The 19,832-nt window shown below is 60.4% G+C and overlaps 2 protein-coding genes across 4 annotated transcripts in view; one reads left to right on the forward strand and one right to left on the reverse strand.

The window, feature by feature from the left end:
* The window catches only part of IFT140 (intraflagellar transport 140), a 72,869-nt gene extending 63,481 nt beyond the window's left edge, over positions 1 to 9,388 (forward strand). For all 3 annotated transcript variants that reach the window (XM_059155331.1, XM_059155332.1, XM_059155333.1), the window contains 5 exons: positions 2,145 to 2,351; positions 2,575 to 2,787; positions 2,878 to 3,044; positions 3,675 to 3,816; positions 8,941 to 9,388. In XM_059155331.1, coding sequence (XP_059011314.1) covers positions 2,145 to 2,351; positions 2,575 to 2,787; positions 2,878 to 3,044; positions 3,675 to 3,816; positions 8,941 to 9,147 — 936 coding nt within the window. In that variant the 3' untranslated portion in view covers positions 9,148 to 9,388. The remainder of the gene's footprint in view (positions 1 to 2,144; positions 2,352 to 2,574; positions 2,788 to 2,877; positions 3,045 to 3,674; positions 3,817 to 8,940) is intronic.
* Positions 9,389 to 9,713: 325 nt separating this feature from the next.
* Positions 9,714 to 19,754, reverse strand: TELO2 (telomere maintenance 2). Its single transcript, XM_059155334.1, has 21 exons — positions 19,593 to 19,754; positions 18,488 to 18,823; positions 17,479 to 17,756; positions 16,376 to 16,444; positions 15,992 to 16,139; positions 15,592 to 15,694; positions 15,311 to 15,379; positions 15,059 to 15,200; positions 14,834 to 14,970; positions 14,345 to 14,430; positions 14,011 to 14,112; positions 13,650 to 13,738; positions 13,375 to 13,466; positions 13,120 to 13,236; positions 12,927 to 12,998; positions 11,854 to 12,018; positions 11,341 to 11,432; positions 10,905 to 11,004; positions 10,713 to 10,777; positions 10,375 to 10,490; positions 9,714 to 10,041 (listed from the first exon to the last, which is right to left on the reverse strand). The coding sequence occupies exons 2-21, from the start codon at positions 18,820 to 18,822 to the stop codon at positions 9,935 to 9,937; spliced, it is 2,484 nt and encodes an 827-aa protein (XP_059011317.1). The 5' UTR covers position 18,823; positions 19,593 to 19,754; the 3' UTR covers positions 9,714 to 9,934.
* Positions 19,755 to 19,832: the final 78 nt, after the last annotated feature.

The following is a 19,832-nucleotide window of genomic DNA, read 5'->3' on the forward strand; positions in this document are numbered from 1 at the left end:
ATGGGAGCAGCAGAGGAAATGGGAGACCGACCTGAGCAGACTCCCTGCTGAGTGCAGAGCCTGATGCGGGGCTCGATCTCACGACCCTGAGATCATGACCTGAGCCGAAATGGAGAGTCAGACACCTGACCGAGGGAGCCACCCAACTGCTCCCAGAATGTCCTTCCTTTCTAAGGCTGCGCCACGCTGCCCTCATATGCATGCTGCCCAGGGTCTGCCCGTCCACGAACTCTGTGTGGCCTCTACCTCTTGACTCTTGTGCATAGTGCTACTGTGGACACACGTGGACACGTATCTCTTAAGAACTCTGCTTTCAGTTCCTTTGGGTGTTTACCTAGAACTCAAACTGCCAGGTCATCTGGTAACCATTCTCGCTGTGTGAGGGACGTCCAGACGGCCTTCCACACGGTGCCCCTGCTAGCTGCACATGGCGTCCCAATGTCCCACGGCCTCACCAGCACTGTAGAAAGTTCTCTCGGATAGCCACAGAATGGTGACGTAGAAGATGGTTACTCATGCAAAATTAGCCCGTCCGAATTGAAAGATCTCTCTTGCAGAAGCCAGAACCGTGCTTACAGTTTGAGTGTTTCCCGGGAGAGCCACCCAAGACTTGCTGAGCACGTGTTCTAGAAAAATCCAGCACATGCACATGTCCACCCTCCCCAAGGCAGCCCCATACCTAATCTAACCCCAGGAGAAACACCACTCTGGCTTTCTCTAGCCAGATAAGTGGATTCTGTAGTTTTACCGTGAAAACCAGATAAGCCAGAACAGCCAGGAGAGCTCTGGAGAAAGATTAACAGAGGTGATTAAGCCCCCAGACCGTAAAATATGTGATGGGGAGGATAATAGGGGTCAGAACATGACCAGGCTTACGGGTCAGCAGAAAATACCAGAAAATCCAGACATAGCACCACTTGCGCAGGCACATCTCATACGCGCAAAGGAGCATTTCCCAGCAGCAGGCGGAACGCAAGCCTCCGGTGAAGGGGTCGAGGCCCCCCCACCGCTACTGGGAAAGCACCAAGGTAAGTCTAGTCCCAGCCCGTTCCAAGTGGCCTGAGTTGTGTGTCAGCCACACAGCGCCGCTCCCCTGGAAATCGTGATGTCTTGTACAATCTCGAGAGAGAAAAGGCATCTTCTAAGTAGGATTCAAAACCCAAATGCCGATGGGAAGGACTGATCCATTCAGCCAAATGTAAATCTGAAAATCACACATGGAAAAAAACACCATAAAAAAGTAAGGATAAATAATGGGGGAAATAACGTGTCATACCTCTATCCCAAAGTGTAATATTCGTGATAGATATGGAGTTCCTATGAACCAGTAAGAAATTTGGCAGCCACTCCAAAGAAAGGGACAAAGACCATGGACAGTTTATTCTAAGAAGGAACTGTGGGCAGACCCAGCAGATCAGACACTCGGCCTGCTCCACAGACAGGCACAGATGAAAACTCATGAAGATCCCACTTGTCCTGGGTTAGACCAGTGAAGGTGGGAGGTCAGCAGGCCACAGGGAGTCGAGGGAGCAGACACTCGGGCTGGGTGTGAACACAGTGTCCCTCTCCAGGAGAGCTCACAGGCCCCTCGACCCAGCGCTTCCCGTCCTTGGGATCCGTCCTCAGCAGGACTGTACACATGTGGGTGGCACCCACTCGCCGCTGTCCCCGCATAAAGAACCCCCTTCCCTGCCACAGGGGGCGGGCACCAAGGGCTCCAGTGTTGTCGCTGTGTGGGGTCCCACGCAGCTCCTGACCGACAGAGAGGACACCGCCTCCAAGACATCCACTGTTTGTACAAGACCGGTTCTTAAGTGAAGGCTGTCAAATTTCCCTTCGATTTTCAAGAAGATTAATCAAAGCCCTTAGCTTAAAAATTTTAAAACAAACTGTAGAAGGAAATTAATTTCTGGTTTCTTTTCCTCCCACGACCAACACAGCATTCTTCCAAGCTCCATGTTCCCCTCGTCCCATTTCAGAGCATGAACAGCGTGAGAGAGTCAGTGCATGAGTGTTGGCCCATGCCCAGCGAGCGCGTCCTGTCCCTGCCCTGGGGTGCGCGACCTGGCAGGCAGGGGCTGCCCCTGGACTGAGGACCTGGTCTCCCCCACACTCCCCTCTCACCACCCCTTCCTGGCTTGCAGTATCACGAAGCCCTGCAGCTTTGCCTGGAGCAGAACATGACCATCACCGAGGACATGGCGGAGAAGATGACCGTGTCCAAGGATTCCAAGGACCTCTCGGAGGAGTCTCGGCGCCAGCTGCTGGAGCAGATCGCCAACTGCTGCATGCGCCAGGGCAGCTACCACCTGGCCACCAAGAAGTACACGCAGGCAGGGAACAAGCTGAAGGTGAGCGCGCCCCGCTGGGGAGGGGCGGGGCGGGGTGGGGGGGCGACCTGCAGCTGGGGCTCACTCTCCAGGGCTGCACTTTCCCAGGCGGCGGCTTCCCGGGGCCCTGCGCAGACAGGGAGCCCGAGCTCCCTCTTGTGGCGACATCCCGCCTAAGCGAGGGGGCAGAGGGGCCTCACAGCGTTGCCAGGACCCGTTCTTCCTCCGCCCTCCCTCCGGCTAGGCCATGAGAGCACTGCTGAAGTCTGGGGACACGGAAAAGATCGTGTTCTTCGCGGGCGTCTCGAGGCAGAAGGAAATCTACATCATGGCCGCCAACTACCTGCAGGCCCTTGACTGGCGGAAGGAGCCAGAGATCATGAGGAACATCATCAGCTTCTACACCAAGGGCCGGGCCCTCGACCTGCTGGCCGGCTTCTACGACGCCTGTGCCCAGGTACAGACCCTCCTGCCAGGGCCAGGACCCCCCGGGAGGGTGCTGGGGCCCTGGGAGGCTCATCTGCACTGACGGCGCCCGTCCGCGCAGGTGGAGATCGACGAGTACCAGAACTACGACAAAGCCCATGGGGCGCTGACGGAGGCCTACAAGTGCCTGTCCAAGGCCAAGGCCAAGAGCCCCCTGGATCAGGAGACCAAGCTGGCTCAGCTGCAAAGCAAGATGACGCTGGTGAAGCGGTTCATCCAGGCCCGCAGGTGTGTGTGCCGTGGCGCGGGGAAGCAGGGACACACGGCCCCCAGGCTCCTCTCCCCATCACGGACCAGGCCCAGCTTCGCGGGCAGGGAGCAAGAGCAGAGGAGACCCGTGGACCCTAAGTAGGACACGTGGACGATGTGTTGCCGCCTCCATACTGAGCTCCTCCTGGGGAATTCCCCAAACCTGGAGCTTGACACCCTCCCCAAGCCCCCTGTGACTGCAGTCCCAGCCCAGGACCAAGGCCCACTGGGTCCCTCCCCTGGGACCCTCCCTGGCTCGAACACTGCTCTGTGGCAGACCCGCGTGTGCCCTGTGGAGCGCGTCCCTGCGCTGGCCTTTGCTCATGCTCACCCCCTGCCCCGTGTCCCCCCTGCATCACGGTGCCCCCTCCAGACTGGTAACCAGCAGGGACTGGGGTGACAGGCTGAGTCTAACGCGGTGCTGGGACTACAAGCGACCAGGAAGTTTTTATCAAGTGAATCAGTGAGTTGGTGAAGTCATTAGAGAATTTGTTTAATTCACGGGAGCTGACCTCACGAAAGTTCCATCCCGCGAATGCCAGGAGCTCCGCAGCCCCTGACTGGTGGCGGGGTTCTGGGCTCGGGCTCCACTGGCTCCGCTCTCGGCAGGACGTACGCCGAGGACCCCAAGGAGGCGGTTCGGCAGTGCGAGCTGCTGCTGGAGGAGCCCGAGCTGGACAGCACCGTCCGCATCGGGGACGTCTGCGGCTTCCTGGTCCAGCACTTCCTGCAGGCCGAGGACTTCCAGACGGTGAGGCCCTCGCGGGGCTCAGGGAGAGCCGGGGTGGCCCTGCTGCTGGCGGCCCCCACTCTCAGCCGGGGGGGCCAGGAGCTCACGGTGAAGAGGTGCTTCTCTGTATTTGTCCTTTTAGCCTTTGTTTTTCTTTTGAAATAATTTCAAACTGAGACATTCACAAGAATAATAGAAGCTACAGGTACCTTTACCAGATTCCGCAGTTCTCGGCATTATGCCACGTTTGTTTATTCGTTCTATTTGCATGTCTTCTTCCTGTTTGATGTTTTACACATGAAATGGGTATTTTTCTGAGCGATATGTGAATGGCACGGCACGCGTCCTGCCCTTCTCCCTTAGTTTGCGGACACTAGATTGGACACCTCAGGGTGGGACGGCGAGGTCGCACAGCTAGCTCGTTTCTCATTTTCAGAAACTGCCTTTCCTTTAGTTTCTCTTTTGTGTTCTCTCTTTCGTGGTTGGTGTCAAGGATCTTCGGGCCACATGCTCTGGCCACCTCCTGTGTTCTCTGAAAGAGTTCATGTAACACTGGGGAGCTTCCTCCTTCAGTGTTTGATCGAGTGTGTGACCCAGCCGAGCCGGGTCTGGAGCTTTCTTGTGCAAGGATTTTGGTGATTCCTTTCAGTAGAGCGGTTCCCAAACATTTTGGTCTCAGGAACCCCCTGCACTGGGAAGTTATCCGTGTGGGGCGACGTGACGCTGTATATTGTGTCACAGAATAAAACTAAGCCACTGAAAAATAAAATAAATCCACCACATGTTGACATAAATAACATTTCCATTAAAAAAATGTTTATATTTTTATATTTTCCAAAACAAATTGCGTGGGAAGAGTAGGCCTATTTTACACATTTCCAGGTCTCTTTAACATCGTGGAGGCCAGCGGGATGGACTCTTCATTTCTGCCCCTGCTCTCATTTTGGCGGGTGGGTTTTTTAGCTGGAGTCCATGAAGCAGATCTAGCCCCACACCAGTATGCAGGGGAGAGGCGGGGCTCTCAGACAGTCTCAGGCCACCTGGGCCTGCACCACAACATCCCCAGGCCTGAGCAACCACAGCCCCCGTGAGTCGCACTGACAACCCCAGATGGAGTCCCGTGCACCGGCAAGGCCTGCACAGGCGTGCTTCCCTGTCTCCACCCGCGCATGTGCAGGCCCTCAGTGCCACTGCTCCAGTGCTGCGGGGCTGTGTCTTGTGGTTTATGGGCGCCTTCTCTCCATGGCTGGCGGCATGGAGCACCTTCTCGTAGGCTCACATCCTCCTCGGAGTGCCCACGTCCTGCCCCTCATCTTGTTCAGCTTTGTTGTCTTACATTGGTCACGGCCTCTCATTCCTATGTGCCTTTCCTGGACCAGGGATGACCTGCCAGCCTTTTCTCCCGTCTGCGGAACGTTCCCTCCCATCCCTCTCTCCTCTCCCACCGGAAAGCCAGTTGCTTGTGTAGACTGTCTCCTAGCTCAACTGATTCTCTTCCCCCCTTTTTAATCCAGAATTTTCCCTGATCTTCGTTTTTGGCTGTTGCTTTTGCTATTGCTTCGAGTTCACCCGTCTCGTGCAGCGTCAACTCTGACGCTGCTCCCGCCGCGACACGCCACCTGCCATCACAAGCTCACCCCTGCCAGCCTCTGGACTTGTCTAGTTAGTCTCTGTCGTTCAGCCTGTTAGCTCACGTCTTCCTGTGGCGTCTCACAGCTGGCGATTCTTTTCTGTCCCAGACACTGTGGCTAAACCAGCAGAGACGGTTCTGTTACATTCCTCCAAAGAGTGTGCTTGCTTGTTTCTTCCTCCTTTCTTCCTTCCAGCACCTTCTCACTCATCTCAGAGGCTTAGCTCTCCCCCGTGGCAGGCAGCAGTGGGAGTCACCGCTCCGTATTTTAGCTTGGGCTAGGCTCGAAGTGGGCCCCGGTCCCCACCATGCAGTGTGCCGAGTGGACTGGAGAGCAGTGTCCGTTCCCAGGTGTGGGCTCCCCTCTGGGACTCTCTCTTTTCCAATGTCTCCTCATTTCTGGCTGCTCTGATTGACCCCAGTTCAGATTCTGGTTCTTCAAGCCAGTAAGTGTGGGTTTTCTATGTGCCAGTCAGCTTCCCCTAGTGGCCCCTGACTGGGCCTCCCTTCAAGCAAGAGCTACAGGGAGCAGGAACTCCCCGCACCCCCTCCCCCGCTCCCTGCTTCCCAACACCTGGCATGTCCCTGCTTGGCCGAGGGCTGGTCTGTGACCGTCCCTCTGCCCCCACCAGAAGCCTCTCCCCATGTTCACCATCCTCTTGTTACCAATGTAAGAAGTCTCCCTCCAATATTGGCTGCAGTTTTCCTTTGTTTCAAGGGCATCCTGTGGGCACCCTCCCAGTTTCAGAGTAGACGGCTCCCAGAGAGACTAGGCCGGCCTCAGGGAGCCTCTCAGCTTCTCCCGAGCGCTTGTAAAGCACCTAACGATGAGTCTGTTTCAGAAATATGGCTAGTGAGCCAGGCCGACGGCACTGGGCCTTGGCCTCCAGGGTGCCTGGGACTGCAGCCCATGCATGGTGCCGTAGCCCACAGGTCAGCACCACGAGTGACACTTCGCTCCCTGGCCTGCTGCTCACCACCTCTTGGTCCCCTTCCATGTCTACTCACTGACCCTCTGCTGTCAGAGGAAGCATCTCCAAATCTCTCAGCGGGTTTCCTTCTATTTTGGAGAAGAAACACAAAAGTGGACTCAGACTGTTTGCTCGTTCAACACCAATAGAAAAATCACTCTTCGTGATTTCACCAGATTCTTCGCTATCCCAACCCTTGTTTGGAGCCCACGGGATTTAGCAACTTTAACTTAGAAGAAACAGACCTGTGAGTGGCGAGGGGGTAGGCAGGCCAGGCATCCTCTGGTAGGGAAAGAAAGCCCCTATCCCTGCTCCATGTCTCCCACTGTCCCCTTGCACTCATATCACCAGAGCCGCCTGCACAGCAGGAGTCCTCTTCGGCCTGGACGGCCTGGAGCACTTCTCTTCGTCGTGGTCCAGCTGGGTCTGGTGGCCGTGCCTTCCTTGTGGAACCGGCTGCCTTGCCCATTGAAAAACCAGCTCTACACACAGAAGGGCACCACCATGCACCATGGTTTCCACCGGCCTCTTGCTTCTAGACCCCACCCCTGAATTCTGTCTAGTCCCTAGAGCCCCAAACCCTGCTTTGTACCTGGGTCCCGGCACCCAGCACAGTGCCTGGCTCACAGCAGGCAGTTGCCTACCGTGTGGGGGTCTCCCCGCCTCGCTTGAGAACTCCTGGGACTTGCACTCTGCCCCGCGTACGTTCCTCCAGCAAGCGCCGCTTACTTTTCTATTTTCATCTTTATCTCTCTCTCTCTTTTTTAAGATTTTGTTTACTTCTTTGACAGAGCAAGAGAACACAAGCAGGGGGAGCGGCAGGGGGAGGGAGAAGCAGGCTCCCCGCTGAGCAGGGGGCCCATGGTGGGGCTCAGTCTCAGGACCCTGAGATCATGACCTGAACCGAAAGCAGCCACTTAACCGACTGAGCCACCCAGGTGCCCCTTTATGTCTAATTTTTATGTCTTAGTTCTACCCACCCAAATTGAAATTGCTCTGGAAATTTTATCATCTTTAAAGTAATACTAAGATTTGGGACACCTGGGTGGCAGTTGTTGGCATCTGCCTCAGCTCAGGTCACGATCCCAGGAACCTGGGATGGAGCCCCACGTCGAGCCTGCTTCTCCCTCTGCCTTCGGTTTCCCCTGCTCGTGCTCATGCATTCTCTCAAAGTAAATAAATAAAATCTTTTAAAAAGAAACACTAAGATCTGATCATTCCTTATTTAAAAAAAAGTTTTGGGGCACCTGGGTGGCTCAGTGGGTTAAAGCCTCTGCCTTCGGCTCAGGTCATGATCCCAGGGTCCTGGGATCAAGCCCCACATCAGGCTCTCTGCTCAGCAGGGAGCCTGCTTCCTCCTCCCTTTCTCTGCCTGCCTCTCTGCCTACTTGTGATCTCTGTCTGCCAAATAAATACATTAAAAAAAAAATCTCTTTTAAAAAAAAAAAAAAAAAGTTTTAAGCTCCTGGAAGTTTTGATCGCATCTGAACTAATATAAAGTGTACCTTGGTGGTATGCGTTAGAAGCCACCTCATGCTTAGGTGTGGGCAGGCACAGCAGGCGTGGACAGGTGCGGGCACAGGCATGTGGACACATGGGTGAGTATACGCAGGGCTGAGCCTGCATAGCAGGTATGGGCAGGCGTGGGCAGGTGTAGGCATGTGCGGATAGGTGTGGGCAGGCGTGGGCAGGTGTGAGCCTGCACAGTGGGTGAAGGCATGTGTGGACAGGCGTGGGCAGGTGTGGACGGGTATAGGCAGGTATGGGCCGGCGTGGGCAGGTGTGGACGGATGTAGGCAGGTGTGAGCCTGCATAGGTGCGGGCAGGCGTGGGCAAGGGTAGGCAGGTGTGGGCAGGCTTAGGCAGGCTTGGACAGGCATAGGGGGGTGTGAGCAAGCGTAGGTAGGCATTGGCAGGTATGGAGAGGAGTGGGCAGGCATGGACAGGTGTGAGCAGGCGTGGACAGGCCTGGTGTGGACAGGTGTGAGCAGACGCGGACAGGTGTAGGTGTGGTGCTCTGTGGGAGGCTCAGAGCCCTCCACCCCAGGCTCTCCCACCTACTCCCACTGGCAGAACCAGAGGAAGTTTCACAGGAAAACCACTGATAGTTCCATGGTTTACTGGCTTACGACTGAGAATCGTACAAACGAGAGGCCCAGCGAGCTGGGGCAGATTTGCTGCTTGGTCAGAGGGAACCAGACAGATGACATACGTCTGGTGCCTGCCCGAGAAGCAGAATCCAGCGGGAATAGCTCCTTCCCTCAGGTCTCCTCCAGGGAGCACGGCCCCCAAACACCCAAGTCCCCAAGCCCCAGCCGTTCCCAGGACCTTCCTGGGAGAGCTGGGAGAGCTGCCCATAGCCGACTGGTCAGAGCCTGGGCTTTGGACACTGCCAGCCCTTGGAGCAGCTGCATGCTTAGACAGTTGTCCCAGGCCCCTCCTGAAGGCAGGGATAGGTGACCGGAAACGCGGGGCCACAGACTTGAGGGGTGGGCGCTTCGGTCTGTGCCGCGGACTAAACTGGTGATCGCTGTCCCGACCCAGGCCTACAGGTACCTGGAGGAGATGCGGAAGCGGGTGCCACCTGCCAACATATCCTACTATGTGAGCCAGCGGACCATGGACGCCGTGCACCAGGGCCTGGGCCTCCCCCTGGTGCGCACCATGCCTGAGCGCATTTGCCGCAGCAGCGTGGACGACCGCAAGGAAGTAGACGAGGAGGTGCTGGAGGAGGTGGAGAGTGAGCCCTGACAGCCGCTGCTACGAGCTCCTCTGGAACCTTCCAGGGTTGGTAGCAGGAGCCTGACCTTGGTGAGATGAAAACTGGTATTTGTCCCTCTAGGGCACTGGCCGTCCTGCTTATAAGGGGCCAGCGTGGTCCTCCGGCATTCCTGGCCCCTATGGTCCCTTTACCAAGAAGAGATTTGGCTCATTTTTTCCCATGACAGTCTCCCAAGTACAGACTGTAAAGCCTAAAATGCTAGAACTCAAAGGACTGTGCCTGTCCGTATGTTCACTGTGCCTCGTCCCAGCACGCAGGGGAGTCGCTGGAGAGCACGACTGAATGATTCCAACAGGACACGCCGTCCCTGACCATGGGGCCTGGTGTCCATTGGAATGGACATGGGGGTGGCCTTGCCCTGGTGACACGGTGGCCAGTGTGGGGTGGGTTCCTTCCAGGAGGCAGCCCCACACAGCTCTGTCACCAGCTCCCCCGGTGAGGGGATGGCCTTGGGGCATGTCAGTGCAGGAAGGACAACCTTGGGCCCATGGAGCACTACACCCTGCCCGAGCAATGAGAGCCATGCGGCCTGGGCTTGAACACCCACAGCTCCTTTTTATTTTTCCTTTTTGTAGTTTTTTAAAAATCTTCTGTGTTCAGATGAGGAAAGGGCTTGGGGACAGGTTGACAATCAGCCCTCAGGGGCCCCAGCAGCTCCCTCCCTCCTCAGGACCCCCGGTCCATGTGCAGGTGCCCCTGTCCATGGGGGCAGCACCTGAGGGCCCGCGTGGACGGCTGGCGGAGCACGGGGGCGGACTACGGAGGAGCCGGCGGGACAAGTGTGTGTCTGAGCTTCTCCAGAAGCAGCAGCGCTCTCACCGCCAGCAGCCTGCAGTCCTCGTCAGGGTCCTGCTCTGCCACATCTGCCAAGAGAGCACGCACGGTGGCAGTGTCACCCAGCTGCGCGCGCCAGCCCCCTGCGGTTTTCTCTCGGGGAGGTCTTCCCACACAAGCCCCCGTGGGGCCCAGCCTTCCCCCCCAACCCTCCCCATGAGACAGCAGCACCTCAGACCCCAGCAAAGGCCTCTGCTCCATCCCCATGTGGGGGTAGGCCCCACTCTCCTGGGGCAATGGTGGCAGGGAGGCAGCAGGATGAAACAGACACCACTGTCTCCACGGGACCCGTCCCGGGACACAGGATGCCACTGAACCTGTAGCACGAGGCCCAGAGCTGTCCCTGGGGGCCTGGTGCTCACCTGCTAGCCAGGGCCGGGCTTCCAGCAGCTCATCAGGCAGGTCAGCCAGCAGCCGCTCGGCTGGAATGCTGAGCAGGACGGAGGAGACCGCAGACAGAAGGCCCTGGCGCACGAAGCTGCCAAGGGAGGACAGAAGGCTGAGTCCTGATGGAACCCCAGGCCAGGGAGACCCCACTCCTCCTCGGGGTACAGCAGACCGATGGGCAACCAAAGCACACTCGACCCCCTCCTGCCCCTTCCTGCTTAGAAAGGGTCAGGCCAAGGACCACCCCCCACCCCCACCTGTCCACGTCACAGCAGGACATGGCACCACTGCCCTCAGCCCCATGGCCACTCACGCATCACCATGGAAGCGAAGAGTCCACACAAACTCCAAGAGGGCCTTGCCCATGGCCACAGCCACCTGAAACCGCACAGACCAGTGGGCAGGGGCCCTGGCAGGCAGAAGCAATCCCCACCTTTGACCCTATGCTTAGATCCAAGGTGAGGGCTTATGTGGGGACAGGCAGCAGCTCCCACCTCCCACTCACCGTGGTGTTCACCGCCAGGTACATCAGGGCCCCTAAGGTGTGGACCAATCTCCCAAGAACCAGTTGATCCTCTCCCAAAAGGTCAAAGGTCACCAGAGGCCTAAAACACAGAATCCAGTGACCAAGCAGGCTCCCCAAACCCCTGGACCACCGAGGGACACGGAGGGCCCCGGAAGCTCCTCCTCATTGCCTGTCCCCACGCGGCACCCAGAGTCACGAGGGGAAGGCGCTGGGCAGGTGCAGAGCAGGTGGGGTACTGAGGCACCAGAGTTGGCTCCAGCCCCGCCCACCAGAACCGGGCACCTGGGAGACCACCACACAGGACACCTCACAGAGCTGCACACAGCCCCAGCCCAGGTTGCCTCCGTGCTGGAGGACTGCAGACCCCACGCTAGGAAGCCGCCTGTCCCCGAGGGCTTGCAGATCTCCTGCTCACCTGTCAAAGTGCCGAAGGAGTGGGAAGAAGAAGTAGCCAGCCACCAAGTTAAATTCGTTGGGGCGAGCGTCCGGTCCCCGCCAGGCAGAGCCCTGCAAACAGACGGCGCTCAGAATGCCACTGCCCCTCCCCCGTGCAGGACTCCTGCTGCAGGACCTGTCCTGTGCGCCATGGTGGGGAGCAGCTCCTGCCCCATGACAGCTCCCACCCAAGGGACCCAATGGCTCAGCACATGCCAGGTCCCTTCTTGCTGATGCAGGATTCCTCGGGCTGCCTTTACAAGCATGTCACAGTCCCGTCTTAAAACCATGTCACTTGGATGCCCTATAGCACGTGTCCTTCACTCAGTCTGTACCACAGACTCCCATCACAGAACACTAGCACTGGCGCTGTCCTGGTCCTAAATCAGCTGCCACCCCCCGCACCTCCGTGCTGGCAGCGCCTAGAGGCCATGGACCACTTGGCACCTACTTAGGTCCCACCCACGAGGACCTGGCCCGGGTCCCGGCTAACCTGAGAGAACCGCCGGGTCTTGTTTCTGATCCGTTCCTCCACGACCGCCCGCCAGGCGGGAGCCGGGGTGCTGCTGGGCTGGGAGCTGGGACTCGGGGAGCCACACTGGGGAGCCTTGGGGAGGCGCCCAGGCCGAGACAGCTCCTGGGCAGCCAGAGTCAGAACCTAGAGGAGAGGGAAGACCCTCGAGGTAAACTGAGTGCCCTCGAGCCCTCTGCGCCGTTGGCCCCCACAAGCTGTGCTGGAGGACACTTGGCGGGGGGCCACACAAAACGTTGTTCCGAGTATCCAGGCATCACTACACATGTGGGGGAAAGGAGAGAAAGCTGGACGTGCTCCCCAGCAACAGCCCGGTGGCCTTGCTCCACACCCGGCGCCCTTCTATTCCCGGACCTCGTCCCATCTGGTGCCCAGACACCTGGGAAAAAGAATGAGGCTCTGACCCAGACTGCACACGGATCGGCCCCGGAACACATGCAGGACGCCCCAGCAGTCAAGGCCACAGACGGCAGCCTGGTGCTGGCAGGCCCCAGGCCGGGCAGGGCATGCTAACGGCCATTCCTCTGAGGGTGACGCAGGATGCCATAGGTCACACGCCACTGTGAAGGCCACAAATGCCACCGAGCAGCCAGCATAGAGATGGTGACCCTGTTCAGAGCCGTGACCGTGGTGACTATGCAGTTCAGGGCCAGTGAGCTCACGTTGCCTGGCCACCACCACCACCATCTCCATCTCCGGTAGGTGCTTCCACGCCATGGCGGCCGTTAGAACTGCTTTCCCTGTGAGGCCGAGTAGCGGTGCATGGTATGCACAGACCCCATTTGCTCACTTGAAGAGAAGTGCTGCACAGAACTGTCTCTCAGTAAAGCTTTTGTTTAAGATAAAGGGCGCAGCCTCCACTAAGCCCACGCGCTGCCAAGAAACCCCAGATGGGCACCGGTCCCAGCCCCTCCAGTCCAGCCACAAGGAAGCTGGGAAGGTCCTGGTCAGGTAGCTTTTGGCAAGTACGTGCTCCCCGCCCTTCCTGAGGGCATCCTGGGCCTGACAAGCGGACAGAAGGCGTGGGCACTTACGTCCAGGATGTCCATGCGCTGCCGGAGGCTGAAGTTGACGGCATAGAACTGTGAGGTCAGATACTCTGCTACCTAAGCAGGGCACACAAGAGGCCGCTGGGGCCCGCCACCCAGGGCTAGGGCCCCCGTGCAGATGCTGCCTGGGTGGCAGGACCACAGCATCGCCCCACCTCGCCCCACCCCTGTGACTCACCGGAGCCGGATCTGTGACCACGACGGCCACCAGGGCTCGCTGGCGCAGTCCCTCAAAGCCCACCACACTTGTCTTCTCCTCCAGGTGCAGCAGCACCTTGGCCAGCTCCACACTCACCTGCAGGCACAGGGCTTGGCGTGCCTCAGCCCCCAACCTGCTCTGGTCCCCCACAGCCCTCCACCTCCTCATCCCAGCCATGCACGGGCCTCCTGGACCAACACCCACCCCACCCTCGACATCACCTGTCCCGCTTACCTCACGAACAGCAGCTGGGCTCCTGAGAATCAGCCCCTCGAGGGCTCGCAGGGCCGCCTCCCAGCGCTCCCAGTCCTCAGACGAGGTCAGGGCTACATAGAACAGATGGGCCAGCGCTGGTCCTCAGCCCTGACCTCATGTGAGGCGGAGCCTACAGCCAGAGTCGGGGCACTGGGCGGAAGCAGAAAAGTCCTGGGACCTGGGCAGGGCACTTCCCATGGTTCAGCCACCCCAGGGCAGGTGCGAGCGGGGCGTCCGATGGGGAAAAGGCCCACCTTCCACGCAGTCCCGGACGTAGGCAGGCGCCTTCCCACTCTTCAGCTCTTGGTCCCCCGACATGTCATACGGGACAAGCTCATCATCACTGGGAAGCAGCCGAAACCACGGGGCCACCCCGTCACCCAGGAGCAGGCAACAGGCAGGCCGTGCTCCTGAGCCACCAGCAGTCACCCCCAGTCCCCGAAGCCTCAGGAATAACAGATTTTCCTAGGGTGCCCCAGGAGAGCAGTGCTGCGAGGCTGATCCACAGCCTCCAGACAGCATGGGTGCTGCTCCCACATGCATGTGTGTGGGGCTCTGATGCCAGCATGGAGCTGCCCCCCACCTCTGCAGTTTCCACCTGAGACCAGCCCCTACCTGTCCAGGTCAGAGCCTGAGCCCTCCAGCTGGGCCTGGGGGACACCACCATCTGCATTCCCTCTGTCAGGGTTTTCTGCAGCCACTGGAGCCACACTGGGGCTTCGGAGAACAAAAAAGGAACCCTTCAGGGAGGTCACACCCAAGTTTCTGGCCCCAGAAACCACCTTGCCGGGGAAGTGCTCTCCCTGCCGCCGCCCAGCATTTCTTTCCTGGTGTCTCAGCAAGTGGAGTCCAGCATGACAAGGTAAGGAAGTAGCATGTGTGCAGGAATGGGCCCTGCTCAGCCAACCATTCCCAGAGTTCGGGGACCACAGGGCACGGAGACCCTCACCTCGCGTCCGCCTCCGCGGGGCTGTCAGCCCCAGGCAGGGGTGCCGCCAGGGCCAGCAGCTCTCGGCTCAGCTCGTCCTCTTCATACTGCAATACACACAGGCTGGGGCCGGCAGGGGAGGGTGCCAGAAGGCGGCCTGTGGCCCCGGGAGCCTCCATCACTGCCTGCAACCATGCAAGTCTCCACAGGGCAGTGGGCAGCCCACCCTCCAGAGTGGCTGGCATCCCCAAGGACATCCTGGAGGCTTTTAGAGGTGGAGGGGATGGGACGCCTGTCTACCATGCCTGAGCCTGTCCAGAGAGAACGCTTTCAGACGCCCCAGGGAATCCTCCTGGGGGCAAGTGTTAAGGCAGCTGCTCGGAGGCTATCCCCCTCCCCTCGGGGTTGGGGCCCTCAACTCCACACCAACACGCAGATCTATGGACCCAGACCAGGGAAGGCGAGGTGAGGTGGGGACGGGGAAACACCAAGGGCGCAGCCCTTGTTCACCTGGAACCTCAGGCGAGGCCCCTCGGGGTGGATCCGGGCACTGGCCACCTCAGCCACGATCATGCCCAGACGGCGCACAGCCGGCAGGCTGCTGTCCAGTCGATTCTTCACTCCCGCCATGAGGCTCGCCAGCAACTCTGGAAGCACCAACGGCCACACGCTGAGCGCCGGGGGCGCGTGGGGCCAGGCCCGGGGATGGGACGGGGCGCCTGGCCGCCTGCTCACCGTCTCGGCTATCCCGGAGCTCAGCCTCCCCCAGGTGCACCAGGCAGATGAGCAGGGCTGTGCTGACGTAGCGCTGCTGTGGGAGGGGCGTGTGGCGCACGGCACTGCTGCTGCCCCACGTCTCCAGGAGCTCCCTCAACACCTGGCGGGCGGCACGGCGCCGTCATACAGCTCTACCGCCAGGCCAGGAGGGCCTCTTGCTGGCACCTCTGGCCCGGACCAGAGCATCAGGGGTGGGGGTACCACGCATACCTGCACAAGGAGCGGGCGCCGCTGGCTGTCCATGGCCAAGTACCCCAGCAGGCTCTGCAGCGTGGGCGTCTGAGACACGGGCCGGGCGTCACTGTCTGCTGCGCAGATGTCAGCTGCCCATGTGACAGGCTGAGGCCCGTCCGGCCAGGGGTCCCCGAGCAAAAGTAGGGCTGGGCTGAGGCTCAGCAGTGTTTTCTGGGTGACTGAGCTCAGCTCCACCTTCTGCGGTCACTTCAGGGCCCCGGGGCGGCACTCAGCCCATACCCTCACCACAGCCTCACCGAGTGTCGGTGCTGGAGGAACAGAATCTTTCGGGTCATCACAAACCGGGCCTTCCTACTCTTCACCACCAGGTTCCCCAACAGCCGCGAGAGGACTTCAGGCCTGTGAGGCACAGTCGGGGGGAGACAGAGAAAAGCGTGCACTCCAGCCCTCCCCAGCTCCGTGCTAACCACTGGGGGCCCAGGGCCTGTGCCCCAGCTCTGAGTCGCGCCCAGTGCCCCTTCTTCCCGGGAACAGCCCAGCGCGTCAACACTAAAGGATGTCCTTCCCTGCTCTGGCCACGTCTCGTCAGGGTGACGAAAGAGGCAGCAGCTCTCCGCATGAGCTCAGAATACACACGAGAGAACAGGACACTTGCCATCTCTGGAGGCCCTGCCTCCTGCACTCCGGGCTCCTTACCCTGCAGCGACCTCCACCAGTCCCATGAGCAGAGCCTCCATGGCCCGGTCGGGCACACTCTCCACCAGGCGCCAGCAGACCCTCTGCCAGAGGCAGCTGCCCTCGCTGAGCGCCGTCAGCTGTGGCACCAGCACGCCCAGGATCTCCTCTGAGGGGACGCACATGGAGGCCCTGAGCTCGGGGCCGTGTGGCACACATGGTCCACTGGCCCGCCAGCCCAGCCCCTGCTGGGGGCGGGGTGGGTAGCAGGCCCAGGTTCCCCAGGCGAGGGGACCGCCCTCCACAAGGGAAGTGTGCTATCCACCCCTGCTGCGGACGGCGGCAGGAGGGATGGGGAGACGTCCAGAAAGGGCAAGGGCTCCTCCTGGGCCAGGAACCACTCACTCTGTCTCCCGTGGACGCAGGCTTTCCCGAGCACCCGAGACAGGAAGGAGATGGAGCAGTCCCAGCCACCTGCGACAAGAAGGAAAGTGGGATTTTAAAGCAGGGCAGCGGTGAGACCATGAGACAACCCCGGACTGGGGAGGAGCAGACCCCACTCTGGACAGCCATCTCTGCCTCATAGACGCACCACTCCTCTCCATCTAGTTCCGCCTGAACTCTGAGGAGCACCGTCTCTAGCTAGAAGCACCCAGCATAGCTCCCGAAAGCCTTCCACGCCCCCGCTTGCCTCATCACCTGCGATGACCCCACGCAGTACAGACCAGTGTGGGGGCACGGGGCGGAGCGGGCACCAAGGGCAGGAAATGGGTCATGGGGACAAGGGGAGGACAGGCCCACCAACCCACCAGAAGCACCCGGATGGCGGGGCCCAGCGGGAGACAGTCAAGATGTGCACGACAGACAGAAGCACCAGCCGCCTTGCGAGCGGCGGCTGAGATCCCGCAAGGACGAGGTGGACACAGCCCCCCACAGAAGCAGACGCAGTCAGAACGTGCTGGCGGCTCCTCCTAGCACAGCGCAGGAGCGCGGGCAGCCTGGCTGAGCCAGACAGAGCCCATGGGCTGGGAGGATGCCAGCGTGTCCCGCCTCCGCCTGGCTCCGCACCCTCTACAGGTAACGTGAGCGCGTGGGAAGGGCACCCACGCCACAGTCTTGGTGGGACCCTGTGTGCGCCCCGTGACAGGAGAACAGCGAGTGGTGCAGACTCCAGGCTCGACTAGAGCAGCAGAGACCGAGCGATGTGGTCTTTAAGATGCTCAGTGAAGGCCCCAGCAGTGAGCAGCCCCATCTGGACAGCCCCCCCAGTGCGTGCAACCAGGAGCTACAGGAGTCAAGGTCAGCGCTGTCTTCAGGGCCAGTAAGCCAAGAAGTGGGTGCAGCTCAGTGTGCGGGCGATCACGCCCCAAGAGGAGACAACTGACCTGCCACTGGCATCACCCAGAGAATCCCAAGTCCCCAGGAGCTGTGAGAAGCCGGGAGCAGGAGGGAAGGACGGGATGGTGACCAGAGAAGATGGCTGGAGGGATAATGTGGGGGGCCCGCACCTCGGAGGGAGTCCACCACTGCCTGCAGCGCCCGCATGATCTCCTCGCCGAGCAGTGGGAAGTAATTCTGGGGGAGGAAGGCCTCCAGGTTCTCCCGCTGCAGACGGTTGCCCAGCTGGTCGGGCAAGCCCACCACCTTGGTGAGGAGCGTCTCCTGGAGCAGGGGGAAGGCCGGCTCTGCCGGCGGCCGACACTGGCCCTCCATCACAGCAGCCATCCTGCCCATGCTCAGGAACCTGGCCAGCAGCTGCGCCACCTTCATCAGATGGAAACTCGGGCTGCAGCGAGAGCAGGAGTGATGGGCAGAGGCGTGAGCCCCCATCCCTGGCGTCCCGGGCCCCAGGGAGGAGCAACAGCCATCCCTAAACAAGTAATCAACTGGCACAAGGACCTAAATCCCACTATCCCACTGCCAAGCCGCCGGTCACGGGCGGGGCGTGCACGCCCACGGGGCCCAGTGCCTATTCCCCACCGTGGAGTCGCCGGACACTGCCACTGTCCTCTCCCGCTCCACGCTGACCCTGCGCTTTACGGCAGCAACCCGCAACCCAGTTGCGTCAGAGCACAGTGGCCATGTAGCAGGACGGTCTCGTGCTCTGACACGGAGTCTGGGAACCGCTGTGAGCTAGGTGTCCCCACAGGTGCATTGCAGGGTCTGGGGGGCCCTCACTGCAGAGCTGAGAGCCATGGAGGGAAGCAAAGGGCCCCGCGAGGACGCCCACTGCCTACCAATGTCACCCCAGCCTGGAGCCAACCCACTGCCTAAGCCATCGGGATGGGAATGCGCCCTCCTGTCACCAGTGTGGCGGGACCCAGAGCAAGGACTGCAAAGGAGATTAACACAAACCGCCTTAAATTTTCAGACGCTCTGCTGGGCACGTGTTCTAGTCTCTCACCTTTCAGGACACCACATTGTCAGAGAAGCCGGACAACCTGCTGTTTTGCAATCCTTCAGGCTACACTCCTTCTTCGGACATTACAAGTGACTCTATCATCAGACCCCACTCACCCAGCAGCACCCTCGATGGACTCCATCAGCACCAGGAAGGCTTGGTCAGCAGGACCCTCCAGGAAGAAGCTGGCCCACAGGTCCTCCAACTGGCCGTCGGGCAGAAGCCCCAGCCAGCCTGGGCTCAGCCTGCCCACAAGACATCTGAGGACGGCGGAGAAGTGCATCCTGGCGAACTCCTCCTGCTCCCCGGGAAGGGCTGGGTTCTCCGCTCCCTGGAGATACCGCTTCAGGGCCCCCAGGGTGGAAAGGATGTGGCCACCATCCTCAGAAGTGGAAAGGTTGTGAAGGGCTTCCTGGACAGCGAGCAGGACGGCAGACCGCGCCGGATCCATCCTGGAGGCCACAGGACAAGCCCGTGAGAAGTCCACGGAGCCCTTGGCACCCACACAGGGCCGGTCTCAGACAAGAAGTGTGTTTCACATGCTCTCAGAACCGGCCCCCATCTCTCCTCACTCCTGCTGTTGCCCAGCAGTACCCTCCCCCTGCAGCATCTTCCAAGTCGGTTCACAGCTGGGTACCCTCCACAGTAGGGCACTGTGCCCCTGGGACACAAGTGGGGGTGCTGCTGGTACCTAGGGAGTGGGTGGTAGAGGCCAGGGATGCTGGTCAACACCCCATCTGGGCAGGACAGCACCCAGAGCAGAGACTAGTCCAAACTCAAAGGTGGGCTGTGCTGAGGCTGGCGGACCCCGGACCACTGGCCTCCTATCACTTCTCCCCCAGAAAACAGAATTATCTCTGCTAGTATTTGGGGTCGCGGGCCCCTGCAGGGTTGAGTATCATTAGGTGGGCATCTATCACCAGTGCACCCGGACACTGGATAAGGCCGCATGAGAAGGGCCCCCACGAGCCGCCTCCCCACCCAGCCGGGTCTACGCGGTCTGTGCCGCGACCAACCCACCCAACGCTCCCTTGCCCAGCGTGCGCCCAGACCCACATCGTGGCGTGGCGGGAAGGGGCCTCGTGGAGCCGGCAGGGGGCCTGGGGGACGGGAGAGCGGTCTCCGGGGCGGGCGAGGGCGGGGGGGGGGGAGGGTGGAAGGGGCCTCGGGGCGTGCACGGGCCTGGGGACCGACGGGGTGGGGGTCTCGGGAGGCGCGCACCCGCTCGGTCCTGTCCCAGAGCCTCCCCGGCGCGCTCACGGCCCGCCCCGCCGCGGCCACCCATCCGCCGATTCGCCACGGTCGCGGAGGCCCAGCTCCGCGTGCGGTTCCCGGCCTAGAGCGTGAGGCCGCGGAGCACGAGCAGCAGAAATGCCGCTGAGTTTGCCGAGTCTGTGGGGCCGGTCTCCGCGGGCAGGTCGCGACGAATCTGCCGCAGCGCCGGCAGCCCGGAAGAGGCGA

The sequence above is a fragment of the Mustela lutreola genome, chromosome 17 (genome assembly GCF_030435805.1).
Source record: "Mustela lutreola isolate mMusLut2 chromosome 17, mMusLut2.pri, whole genome shotgun sequence".
NCBI lineage: Eukaryota > Metazoa > Chordata > Mammalia > Carnivora > Mustelidae > Mustela > Mustela lutreola.

Coding starts and splice junctions, on each gene's coding strand:
- TELO2 (XM_059155334.1), bottom strand. CDS start 18,822: ATGGATCCGGCGCGGTCTGCCGTCCTGCTCGCTGTCCAGGAAGCCCTT. Junction 13,739..14,010: donor TCAGGCTCTGACCTGGACAG/GTAGGGGCTGGT, acceptor GCTGCTTCCCAG/TGATGATGAGCTTGTCCCGT. Junction 10,042..10,374: donor AGCCCGGCCCTGGCTAGCAG/GTGAGCACCAGG, acceptor CTCTCTTGGCAG/ATGTGGCAGAGCAGGACCCT.